The sequence below is a fragment of the Ranitomeya imitator genome, chromosome 9, assembly GCF_032444005.1.
Source record: "Ranitomeya imitator isolate aRanImi1 chromosome 9, aRanImi1.pri, whole genome shotgun sequence".
Lineage (NCBI taxonomy): Eukaryota > Metazoa > Chordata > Amphibia > Anura > Dendrobatidae > Ranitomeya > Ranitomeya imitator.
This window is the reverse complement of record NC_091290.1, coordinates 19640242-19654003: the sequence shown is the minus strand read 5'-3', so window position 1 is coordinate 19654003 and position 13762 is coordinate 19640242. Positions and strand designations below refer to the sequence as shown.

Sequence of the window (13762 nt, the reverse complement as noted above, 5' to 3'; positions counted from 1 at the left end):
AAAAAAAATAAAAATATATATATATATATATATATATATATATATATATATATATATACACAATTCAAGCTGAATATGAGGAAATTATATCTTTCACATCTGCTATTTTTCAGTTTATTAACAACTTTAATGCTGCCCATTATGTACAAGAATATAACTACTATAAGGCTATGTGCCTACGTTCAGGAATTCATGCAGAAAATTCCTGTGAAAATTTGGACGTTTCTGGCAGATTTCCGCATGAAATCCGCATGCGTTTTTTTGCGCATTTTTGACACGTTTTTGACGCGTTTTTTTCCGGACATTTCCCAATGCATTAGACAGTGGGAAAACAGCGAAAAAACCGCAAAATTAATGAGCAGGTTCATTATTTTTCCGCAATGCGTTTTTCATGCGGAAAAACGCACATCATGTGCACAGAAATTGCGGATTTCATTAAAAATGATAGGATGCTTAATGTATGCAGATTATTCGCGGTTTTATAGCGTTTTTATAGCGCAAAAACGCTAGAAAACCGCAAATAATCTGCAACGTGTGTGAATATAACTACTATAATACTGCTCCTATGTACAAGAATATAACTACTATAATACTGCTCCTATGCACAAGAATATAACTACTATAATACTGCTCCTATGTACAAGAATATAACTACTATAATACTGCCCCTATGTACAAGAATATAACTACTATAATACTGCCCCTATGTACAAGAATATAACTACTATAATACTGCCCCCTATGTACAAGAATATATCTACTATAATACTGCCCCTATGTACAAGAATATAACTACTATAATACTGCCCCTATGAACAAGAATATAACTACTATAATACTGCCCCTATGTACAAGAATATAACTACTATAATACTGCTCCTATGTACAAGAATATAACTACTATAATACTGCCCCTATGTACAAGAATATAACTACTATAATACTGCCCCTATGAACAAGAATATAACTACTATAATACTGCTCCTATGTACAAGAATATAACTACTATAAGGCCACATTCACACGTTCCTTTTTATCCTGCGGGTTCGATAAATCTGCAGGGCAAACCCGCTGCGGTTATCCCTGCAGATTTATCGCGGTTTGTCCTGCGGGTTCCGCTGCGGGATTTACCCCTACTATTGATGCTGCATATGCAGCAATATGCAGCATCAATAGTAGTGTTAAAAATAATAAAATCATGATGATATACTCACCCTCTGACATCCCGATCTCCTCGGCGCTGCAGGCGGCGGTCCGGTTCCAAAGATGCTGTGCGACCAGGACCTTCGGTGACGTCACGGTCATGTGACCGCGACGTCACCGAAGGTCCTGGTCGCATAGCAAACCTGAGACCGGACGGCCGCGTGCAGCGCTGAGACTTCAGAGGTGAGTATAACATTATTTTTTATTTTAATTCTTTTTTTTAACACAAATATGGTTCCCGGGGCCTGGAGGAGAGTCTCCTCTCCTTCCCCCGGGTATAACCCGCACATTATCCGCTTACTTCCCGCATGGTGTGCACAGCCCCATGCGGGAATTAAGCGGATCAATGCATTTCTATGGGTGCAGAATCGCGATTCTGCACAAAGAAGTGACATGGTCCTTCTTTTTTTCCGCATCATGTGCATTTTTTTTTTCGGGTTTTTCCGCATCATGTGCACTGCGGTTTTTGTTTTCCATATGGTAACATTGTACTGTACCCTGCATGGAAAACAGCTGCGGACCCGCAGCGGCAAAATCGCCGCGGTTCCGCAGTAAAAACTGCATAGTGTTAACATGGCCTCATACTGCCCCTATGTACAAGAATATAACTACTATAATACTGCTCCAATGTACAAGAATATAACTACTATAATACTGCCCCTATGTACAAGAATATAACTACTATAATACTGCTCATATGTACAAGAATATAACTACTATAATACTGCCCCTATGTACAAGAATATAACTACTATAATACTGCTCCTATGTACAAGAATATAACTACTATAATACTGCCCCTATGTACAAGAATATAACTACTATAATACTGCCCCTATGTACAAGAATATAACTACTATAATACTGCTCCCTATGTACAAGAATATAACTACTATAATACTGCTCCTATGTACAAGAATATAACTACTATAATACTGCCCCTATGTACAAGAATATAACTACTATAATACTGCTCCTATGTACAAGAATATAACTACTATAATACTGCTCCTATATACAACAATATAACTACTATAATACTGCTCCTATGTACAAGAATATAACTACTATAATACTGCCCCTATATACAAGAATATAACTACTATAATACTGCCCCTATATACAAGAATATAACTACTATAATACTGCTCCTATATACAACAATATAACTACTATAATACTGCTCCCTATGTGTGAGAATGGAGATCCTGGTGTTTCTGGTGCAGTGAATGGTCCTGGTGGCTTTTATGGGATCTTCCCGTCTTTCTCTCCTACATGGGGCTGTCGCTGCGCTCACTGTGCAGATTTGTTCTTTACCTTCTGTCTGGTGTTCACATCGGTCTGTTCCTGCAGGTGGATTCACCCATGAACTTGAAGCACCCTCACGATTTAGTGATTCTCATGAGACAAGAGACCACTGTTGGATACCTGAAGGAACTAGAGGTGACTTTTTCCCCTTTCTTTCCTGATGTCTCACCATCCTTATCCTTTATTTTTTACCTTTCATCATCTCTCGGCAGAAACATCTGGTTGCACAGAAAATTCACATTGAAGAGAACGAAGATCGGGACACAGGGCTGGAACAGAGACACTACAAAGATGATCCAGATTGTGTCCTGGCCAAAGTGCCTCTGGGTGACATGGACCTATACGACGGGACATACATGTCGCTGGAGGACAGGAGTATCAGGTGCTGAAACTAAAGGGTTGTAGAGTCTGCCAGTAATGTGACCTCGACCCTCACATCTTTCAGCCAAAAAACATAAACGTACCTCCCTGACCAGACTCTCGCTAAAGTGTAGCGCTGTGTCTTCCATCAATCTGCTAGGATCAACATTCCGCATGGGTGGCATGTGAGCGCTGCTGCCTTTCAGTGTCCATTGATCGTCTGCAGCTTTCACATTTCATCTGATTCGAAAGAACACAATTTGTTCTACCGCGGAGCGCTCACGTGACTTCACCGCCAAATATTGATACCAGCAAACCAATGCGATGCACATTGCTGAGCTATGTCGGTGGGGAGGTATGTTTTTTATTTTTATTTCTTCTCACCACTTTGGCGCCATTTACGTATTTATATATTTCAAAAAAAAAAATCTGTAATCTGAGAGCAGCATAATATAGATAAAAGGAGTCTGATTTCAGTGATGTGTCGCTAATTGTGTTCTAGTTTCAATACAATCACTGTTTTATTAGCAGGAGATTATCACTGCAGGACGAGGTGTCACGTACAGGCCGCTCAGGCTAATCTTTGTAACCCCTGCCCACACCACTCATTGGCAGCTTATTGACAACTAGATGGTGGCCCGATTCTAACGCATCGGGTATTCTAGAATATGCATGTCCACGTAGTATATTGCACAGCCCGCGTAGTATATTGCCCAGTGCGCGTAGTATATTGCGCAGCGCGCGTAGTAGTATATAAGACAGCCCACGTAATACATTGCACAGCCCATGTAGTATATAGCAATGTGGGCATCATATCCCTGTTAAAAAAAAAAAAAAAATTAAAATGGTTATATACTCACCTTCCGTTGGCCCCCGGATCCAGGAAGCGTTTACCGATGCTCCTCGCGCGCTCCGGTCTCAAGAGTGCATTGTGGTCTCGCGAGATGATGACGTAGCGGTCTCGCGAGACCGCTACATCATCATCTCGCGAGATCGCAATGCATGGAGCGGTCACCGGAGCGTCGCGAGGAGCGGGAAAGGCGCCAGAAGGTGAGTATATGATGATTTATTTTTTTTATTATTATTTTTAACATTAGATCTTTTTACTATTGGTGCTGCATAGGCAGCATCAATAGCAAAAAGTTGGTCACACCGGGTTAATAGCAGCATTAATGGAGTTGGTTACACCGCGGCATAACACGGTCCATTAGCGCTCCCATTAACCCTGTGTGAGCGCTGACTGGAGGGGAGTACGGAGCGGGCGCTGACTGCGGGGAGGAAGGAGCGACCATGTTTCCGCCGGACTCTGCCCGTCGCTGATTAATCACTTATACCGTACGAGGAACGGCGTAAAAAATAAATAAAACCAATTTTTGTCCTGCTGTTTTGTTCATTCTGCCTCCCAAAGATTGCAGTAAGGCACAGGGCACACTTATCCTGCGCTCTGCGCTGAGCACTTGCATCAAGGTTTGCGTGTAAATCTCTGAAATATGTGATTCAGACAGAACTCCCGGCAGAAGATTCCCTATAATGAGGCAGATGGAGGCACTGTGGATGCTGTCTGACCTGTGATCCGGCGGTGTCCGTCTTTTTAGGATTGCATAAAAGTGCTGTTGGCCACCGTTTTGTGCATTTCTAAAACGGACAACGCTGAACAGAGGAAAGACAGTCCAGAGTAACTCTGAGGCCTCACTATAGATGGGGTTTCATCTGATTCACGTGACTCTGAGATTTAGCTGGAAACCCCAGAGTAAGTGCTCAGCGTAGAGCGCCGGATAACTGTGATCCAAAATGTTATGTAAAATGTTCCCAATAAAAGCTTCAATTTGATCCATAAAAAAAAAGCAAATCTCCATTCAGATCTGTCGTTTGTTAATGGAAATATAGGGGGCTTCCACGTTACTGGTATCACAAAGGCTCTGGAAAAGCAAAATGGAATTCTGGAAGTTATCAGCTCCCAAATCGAAATGCCCCCCCTTCTGAGCCCCAATGTGCCTATACCACATTTAGTGCCCACATGTTGGGCATTTCTGTAGTGATGAGAGCCAGCCTAATTTACGGGTGCATGTCTCCAGAAGCATGGGCTGGGCATTCCAAGGTACTGGGCCCCAGGGCTGTGGAGTAGGTTTAAAATGAACAGACTCCTAAAATATATAATACATTGGGTACAATAGTTCAGTGCAGGATGTAATTTTTTCCATAATTTGAGAAAGTTATGAAATGTTCTGTTCCTGATCTAGGATGAATCTGTGCTGCACTTTATGTACATGCTCAGTATTGAGCAGTGGGAGTCAGGGAAATTGAGGAGTCAGAAGAGCGTTGGCTTACCGACTGCAAAGCCCTGCTGGGCACTACAATGTATGAGAATTACAACATACTGGTCACTACAACGTCAGATCCAAAAATTTTTTACTCGTTTACTCGGGAACATCCATTGCTGGTTGTTTCTGAAATGCCCATGGAGTCAGGATCATCACTACACATATAGATAAATTCCCATATGGGTATAATTTTCAAAGTGGGGTCAATTGGGGGGGTTGTTCTGCTCTTCTGGCACTTAGGGGCTCTGTATAAGGAGTCCGCAAAGTATTCTGTGATAATTTGTTCTCAAAGAGTCAAATAGCGCTCCGTCCTGCCAGAGTCTCACCGTTTGACTAAGTAGTACTGTACAGCCACCTATGGGGTTCAGCAGAAATTGTGGGACAAATATCACAACAAATCGTATTGTCCTTTTTCTCCTGTTACCCTTTGTGAAAATGAAAAATTTGCTCCTGAAGCAACATATTTGCTAGAAAAATATACATATTTTCATTTCAGCGGCTCAGTGTTATAAACTTCTGTGAAGCTCTTGTTGGCTTAAGGTGCTCACCACATGTCTCGATGAGTTCCTTGAGGGGGTGTAGTTTCCAAAATGGGGTCACTTGTGGGGGGTTTTCACTTTTTAGGCACATCACGGGCTCTTCAAACTCGATATGGCGTCTGATATCCATTCCAGCCAATTTTTCTGCTCCAAAAGCCTAATGGCACTTGTTCCCTTCCGAGCCCTGCCGTGCGCCCAAATAGTAGTTTTTATGCCGTTAAACCAGACAGATATACCAAACAGAATACATAATGGATACGATTTCCCACATGTCTACTTTACATTAGCATCATTTTTTAAGCAATTTTTTTTCCTTTATCGCTTCATTGGGGGACACAGAAAACCGTCGGGTGTATGCTGCTGCTAGGAGGCTGACACTATGCAGAAAGGGAAAAAGAGTAGCTCCTCCCTGGCAGTATGCACCCACCGACAGGCACCAAGTGCCTCAGTTTGTGCTTAGTGTCTGTAGGAGGCGGACCTGGATCTCCCCAGATCCCCAGCTAACCTTTCTTTCTACAGGTTTTGTTGTGTTTCATTAACTCTTTCTTTAAGACCGTTCTGTCCTTTACCGGACGGCACGTCTCTTAAAGATGCGACGGACAGATTGAAGCACTAGCCACATCAGCTTTTAAGGCGCTTCCCTCTGCACCAGTTTCGCCTCCACCTGGGTAGCAAAGGCCATCTCTGCCTGGCGTGGATTAACCACGCTGGCAAATACCTTCTGGCTGCCTCCCTGGATGCAGCAGCCCATGCAGCCAGAGCAAGTAGCAACATCATGGCTATTCGCCGCATCCTTTGGCTGGAGGCGTGGAGTGCAGATACCACTTTCAAAAAGTCCCTCACCAACTTAGCCTTCCAGGGTTCCAGGCTGTTTGGAGCTCGGCTAGACCAGATAATTTCGGACGCCACGGGAGGCAAAAGCACCTCTCTCCCTCAATCTAGGCCCAAACGCTTTTTCAACAGAAAGGGCCCCCGACCCTTTCGGCCTTTTCGCACATTTGCAGCCTCGGATTCCCCCATCGCAACAGGAGCGTCCCTCTGCTTCGGGCGAATGAAGGAAACCCTCTTACAAGCCAGCCCCCAGCTGGAAACCTAAGAGCCATCCTCAAAGGTCCTCTGGGTCCCGTTCCAACAGATACCGTCCTAAGTGACGAGTCGTCCCCGCCTGGAATTCTTTCCAGGATGGGGGGCAGGCTTCTTGCTTTGAAGGACGCCTGGTTTTCGGTGGTCAGCGATGCCTGGGTCAGGGAGAGCGTTACCTCCGGCTACAAGATCGTTTTCTTCCCTCCCAGAAAATCGCTTCTTTCTTTCTTGTCCACCAAGGCAGCCTTCCCAATTACCCGGCTTTCTTTGAGCAGTATCTTCTCTGGTCGCCGCTGGTGGGGTCGTTCCCATTCCTTCAAACGAGGGATTTTCGGGGTTCTACTTGAATCTCTTCGTAGTCCCGAAAAAAGACAGTTCTCTCCGTCCAATTCTGGACCTGAAATTGCTGAATCGTCACGTTCGTCTCAGCCACTTCAGGATGGAATCCCTTCGGTCAGTGATAGCTGCCATGGAGCCGGGGGAATTTCTCTGCTTGGTAGACATTCAGGATGCTTACCTACATGTCCCTATATGTTTGACACACCAGAGATTCCTTCAGCTTGCGATTCAGGACGATCACTACCAATTCACGGCCCTTCCCTTTGGCCTGGCATCTGCCCCGAGGGTTTTCACCAAGGTCATGGCGGCTGTCATGGTCATTCTTCGTTCCAGGGGGATTCTCATTATCCCTTACCTGGACGATCTGCTGATCAAGGGGTCTTCGCATCGAGACTGTGCACAGAGTCTTCAAATGTCCCTAGACACCCTGACCCGTCTCTGCTGGATCATCAACCGAGACAAGTCCTCTCTCACCCCCTCTCAATGTCTGACATTTCCTAGGCATGGAATTCGACACGAGCTTGGGTATTTCTCCCGAAGGACAAGTTTTCTGTTCTCTGCAAGGCAGTCCAGTCTCTAAAACATCCATCCCCCTTCCCCTACGATTCTGTATGGGAGTTCTGGGAAAAATGGTTGCTTCCATGGAAGCCGTGCCTTTCGCCCAGTTCCACACTCGCCCCTCCAGCTATTCCTTCTGTTCATTTGGAACAGGTCCACAACTTCCTCGACTGTCCAGTCCATCTACCTCTCCATGTCCGGCAGTCCCTAACCTGGTGGATACGGTCCTCGTCTGTCCTGTCGGGGAGGTCCTTTCTCCCCCTTTGGTGGCAAGTCATCACCACCGATGCGAGTCTCCTCGGTTGAGGAGCAGTCTTCCGACACCACACAGTGCAGGGTCACTGTTCCGCCCAGGAGACTCTACCCATCAACCTTCTGGAAATCAGGGCAATCTTCCTTGCACTATTACACTCGCAGTCTCTCCTGCCAGGCGGACCCGTCCACATTCAATCGGACAACGCCACACGGCCATGGCATACTTAAACCAACAGGGCGGGACCCGCAGCAGTCAGGTGATGGCGGAAACGGCAAAGATTCTCCGTTGGGCGGAACGTCGCGTTTCCACCATATCAGCTGTTCACATTCCGGGGGTCGAAAATTGGGCGGCCGATTTCTTAAGCCGCCAAGGCCTAGCAGCGGGCGAGTAGTCTCTCCATCCCTCGGTCTTCGACAATATATTCCAGCGTTGGGGCACTCTGGACGTTGACCTCATGGTGTCTCGGATGAACCACAAGGTAGCTCAGTTTGTAGCCAGGTCTCGGGATGTATCTTCCACGACGCCCTCGTAGTTCCGTGGTCCCAGTTTCAGCTCCCTTACCTGTTCCATCCTCTTCCCTTGATTCCAAGGGTCGTAAAAAAGATAAAGGCAGAGGGGATTCCGGTTATCCTGATAGCGCCAGACTGGCCACAGTGCCCTTGGTATGCGGAACTTGTGAACATGCTCTCGGAGACTCCCAGACCGCCCAGACCTTCTCACAGGGTCCGCTTTTCCAATAGAGTTCAGTCTGAGTTTAACGGCATGGCCGTTGAGGCCGCGGTCTTAAGGGAGTCCGGTTTTTCACAACAGTCCATTCAGACCATGATCAGGGCTAGAAAACCAGCTTCTTCCCTCATTTACGACAGGCACTGGAAGGCTTTCTTCCAATGGTGTGAAACAAACCATGTTTTTCCGATGTCCTTTTCCCTCCCGGACTTTCTTGGTTTCCTTTCAGGCAGGTCTCGACCCGGGACTCACCCTCAGTACCCTGAAGGGTCAGTTCTGCGCTCTGTCCATTCTTTTTCAGAAGGACCTATATTCCATCCCTCAGGTGAGGTCGTTTCTCCAAGGAGTTGCGCGTCTTGCCCCTCCATTCCAGGCCCCGCTGGAACCTTGGGAACTCAACCTGGTTCTGGGTGCTCTACAGGCTGCGCCCTCCGAACCGCTTCAGGACACTTCCTTTTCCCTTCTTTCCTGGAAGGTGGCTTTTCTGATTGCTATTACATCCATAAGAAGGGTCTCCGAGTTGGCAGCTTTATCCTGCCGTTCTCATTTTCTCATCCTCCATCAGGACAAGGTAGTTCTCAGACCAGTCCCTTTTTGTTCCTTCCCAAGGTGGTGTCCGCTTTCCACATCAATGAGGACATCCTTCTTCCCTCATTCTTTCCTTCCCCGGTTCATCCCCTGGAGAAGTCCCTTCACAAACTGGACGTGGTCAGAGCCATCCGGATCTATCTTTCTAGAACTGCCTCCTTTCTCCAATCCGATTCTCTGTTTGTCGTCTCTGAGGGTCGCCGGAAACGTCTTTAGGCGTCTAAGTCCACGATCTCTCGTTGGATTCGTTCAGCGATAATGGAAGCCTATCGCATTCATGAGAAACGGCCCCCTCCAGGGGTGCGGGCCCACTCCACCAGAGCTGTCGGAGCTTCTTGGGCTGTTCGCCAACCAGGCTTCCGCCTTACAGGTCTGCAAGGCCGCAACCTGGTCGTCCTTGCACACGTTTATGATATTCTATAATGTTCGGTTATAGGATTGTTCGCCCCTAGCAGTTCGCCCCCAGCAGTTCGCCCCCGGGTACATCCTGTTTGTGATGCAAAGTTGAGTCGCCGACACTCGTTGGTTTCAGATGGGGGGAGCAGGGTATCTGAAACACCTGAAATTATAAAGGTCTTTGCGGACTTTTACGCGGACTTATATTCCTCCAGGGTCAATGAGTCAGCCGGAAATACGGAGACTTTCCTTGAGAGTCTGGGTCTTCTGAAATTGAGTGAGGAGGATAGGGTGAGCCTCGATGCCCCTATCACCGAGGAGGAACTGAGTCGGGCGCTGAAGTCTATGGCTAATGGGAAGGCACCTGGGGTTGATGGGTTACCAGCCGAAATCTATAAAAGTTTGGAGGAAGTGCTGATTCCCAGATTAAAGTTAGTACTGGAGGAGGCTGGATGCCAAGGGTATCTCCCAGCATCTATGAGGGAGGCTATTATAGTGGTTATTCCGAAGGAGGATAAGGATCTGGGGAAGCCTGAGTCATATCGGCCAATCTCTCTGTTAACCATCGATGTCAAACTCTTGGCCAAGGTGTTGGCTACCCGTTTGTCCAGCGTCATTGCTAGCCTTGTACATCCGGATCAGTCTGGTTTTATGCCTGATAGGTCTACAGCGGTTAATCTGCGGAGGCTGCATATGAACCTACAGCTGAAGTCTGACAACTGTGGCCGAAGGGTTATATTGCATCCTTGGATGCCCATAAGGCGTTTGACAGTGTGGAGTGGGGATATCTCTGGCGGGTGTTGAAGTGTATGGGTATTGGTCCGCAATTTGTGGCGTGGACTCAACTGTTATATTCACTACCAACAGGTAGAATTAGAGTGAATGGGGAACTTTCTCAGCCTATAAAGTTGGCCAGAGGTACGAGGCAGGGTTGCCCACTGTCGCCCCTTCTGTTTGCCTTAGCTGTGGAGCCACTGGCCGCTAAGATCCGACAATCGGATGAGGTTCCTGGGTTCAGATATGGGAGTGTTGAGGAGAAGATCGCGTTATATGCAGATGACATCTTACTGTTCCTGGCGGACCCGGATGAAGCCTTGAATAGGGCTATCGATATCATTGGGAAATTTGGAGCCTTGTCGGGATTGAGGATAAATTGGGATAAATCGGTCCTCTTCGAGGTGGATGGGGTGGAGAAGAGCAGAAGTGAGCCATTGGGAGAGGGGCGGCTTAAGGTGACATCCCTTTTCAAATACCTGGGAATATGGATCTCGATGCCAGTTACAGAGTTTTTGTATAGGAATTTGACTCCTCTCATGGGCGCCCTTAAAGCAAAAGTGGATGCGTGGAATAAATTACACCTATCGGTGGTGGGTAGGGTTAATCTCATTAAAATGGTTCTGATGCCCAAATTACTTTACGTCCTACATAATGCGCCAGTTTGGATTCCACGTGGGAAATTCCGGCAGATTAATGCTCTTTTTAGAAGCCTGATATGGGGGAGGCGGTACCCACGTATTCGCCTGGAGACGCTTCAGCGACCCAAGGAAGATGGAGGATTGGCTTTACCCAATCCTGAGTTATATTTTCTTGCAGCCCAGAGCCAGCATTTGAAGGGCTGGGCGCGGGGGGCGTCTACCAGTGCGGTACAACACTTGATGGAGAGGGTGACAAACCGAAGACCGGTGGCGCAGTGTCTGGAAGATGGCTCCTTGGGAGTATTGGGGAAATTATACCCAACTATGCTTTTGATACATAAATTATGGACCAGACTGCGACAGATTCGGGGGGTTACGGGGCTGACTAAATTTACACCGATATGGCTTAATAATAATTTGGTTGAGTTTGCGGCTCTTGGAGTGCTGGCGGAGTGGCAGGCCAAAGGAATCCACTTGGTGGCTCAGATAATTCAACAACAAGGATTAAAGTCCTTTTCGCAGCTGCAGGGGGAGTTTGGATTGAGATCGACTGGGGAGTATCAATATGTTCAGATGAAACATGCCTTTAAAGCGCAAGACAAGGGCGGTGGTATTGAGATCCAGGAGGACATAGTTCTGGAATACGTATGTGGGGAAGGGTCCACAAGGGGAGTCATTACCACCCTTTATAAGGACCTTCTACATGCATATTTGCTAGACTTCCCTCTAAAAGCGAGAGCGAAATGGGAAAGAGATTTAGGCCCAATGGAGGATGAAACCTGGGAGTCGGTGTTGGAGTGGGTTCCACGAGTGTCACTGAGCGAGCCGTATAGACTATCGCAGCTGTACATCTTGCACAGAGTCTATAAATCACCGGAAGTGTTGCACAGAGCGGGGTTGCGTGCTGACTCTGAATGCCCGAGATGTAGGACTGGGAATGCAGGAATATACCACATGATGTGGACATGTCCAAGACTGGTTGCTTTCTGGTTGGTGGTAATGAGCCGTGTGGAAGGGGCGTATAAATGCAGAGTGCCGAGAGATCCGATGATGTGCCTACTGGGACATGTAGAGGAAATTAGAGTGGATAACACCTGGAAGATAGCAATAGCTAGACTATTATATATGGCAAGGAAGGTAATAGCAAGGAACTGGATCAAGGAGGAGCCGCCTACAAGGGGTGAATTCCTGAAATATGTTAAACATGGTCTCAATTTGGAAAAGGGGGTCTACAAAAGACGTGGGAAAATAGAAACGTTTGACAAAATGTGGTCTCCGTGGCTCGAGCTGGGATAGTAGGTATGGGAAATGGGAGGATGAGGGCCTCTGAAAGGAAGAGAGTGCTAAAGAACAAGCGGACATAAGTGATTCAAATGGCTCAAAGAGCCATCAATACTGGTAACAAAAGTATAACTGGGTATGAGCTGTCAGGGGAGGGGGAGGTTTGGGTTTTGTTGGAATTGTTGGGGGTTTGGAAAATGTAAAATTTTGTAATATACTGGAAAATGCATAAATTGTATTGTTCATATTCGCTTTCAATAAAAATCTATTTAATAAAAAAAAAAAAAAAGTTGAGTCGCCGGCCAGGGCAGTGGGGTATTCGGCACCAGGGCCGGTACTTGAAGGGGACATCACGGTGGCTGCGACCCGGTACGTGACCCTGGGCACCCAAATAAAAGGGAAAAGTCTTTTAAGAGTTTGGTGAATAAAGTTTGTGTTCGTGATGCGACCTGTAGTATTCAGTCAGTGGTGACCGACGCTGCTTAAAGGGGTCCTCTGGGGTGATGGTATGGCAGCTGGATGGTATAACTTCCCACAGGTGAAGTAAATGTACCCGGGGGTGAACTGCTGGGGGCGAACTGCTAGGGGTGAACTGCTGGGGGTGAAACATCCAAATCCCATAAGGTTCATACCCAGGCCTCGTCTGATGCAGGTTTTGGTAGGAAGGTACTGCAGGCGGCGGTTGCGCATCAGTCGACCTGAGCCCTTTCTCTTAGTCCTTTTCTACCCACCCTTATCTGGGACTGCTTTTGGACGTCCCACAGTTCTGTGTCCCCTAATGAAACGATAAAGAAAGAGGGATTTCTCCTTCGCCTCATTGGGGGACACAGGACCATGGGTTATGCTGCTGTCACTAGGAGGCTGACACTAAGCTGAGACAAAAAAGGGTTAGCTCCTCCCCTGCAGTATACACCCTCATGCTGGCATGCAGAGACCCAGTTTAAGCTTAGTGTCCGTAGGAGGCACACTGATTTTTTTCTCTCTTTTTTCATCTATTCCGGACGAAGGGGGCGACGGATTCTTCTAAGGTCCGATCTCCCCCGAACCAACAACAGGCGAGCACGGGAGTTTCACCTCACCGTATCCTCTCCTGCGACGTGGGAGCCACTGCCTGAGCTGTCCTTTTTTTGGGCGACGGTTTCTCCCCTAATGGGCCCCGATCTCCCCTTATACAGACGAGCACTGGTGTTCCTACCTCCAGTATCCTCCTCTGCAGCCAGGCCTTTTTATTGCCGGACATCTGCCCTGTCCACCAGGTTCTACCCTCGGCTGTACAGTGGCTTTATCCCAGTGGCGTCCGTGCAGACCACACTGCATCACCAATGTGACTTGTGACTCAGGTGGTGGACGGTTCCTCTCCACCCCCCATGTGGGGTAGGTGGATAGAAG

General features: G+C 47.1%; 1 protein-coding gene across 3 annotated transcripts in view; it reads left to right on the top strand.

Annotated features, from left to right (window-relative positions):
• The window catches only part of TTC17 (tetratricopeptide repeat domain 17), a 67151-nt gene that overhangs the window by 3771 nt on the left and 49618 nt on the right, over positions 1–13762 (top strand). For all 3 annotated transcript variants that reach the window (XM_069739725.1, XM_069739726.1, XM_069739727.1), the window contains exons 2-3: positions 2557–2646; positions 2724–2893. In XM_069739725.1, the coding sequence (XP_069595826.1) occupies positions 2557–2646; positions 2724–2893 (260 nt within the window). The remainder of the gene's footprint in view (positions 1–2556; positions 2647–2723; positions 2894–13762) is intronic.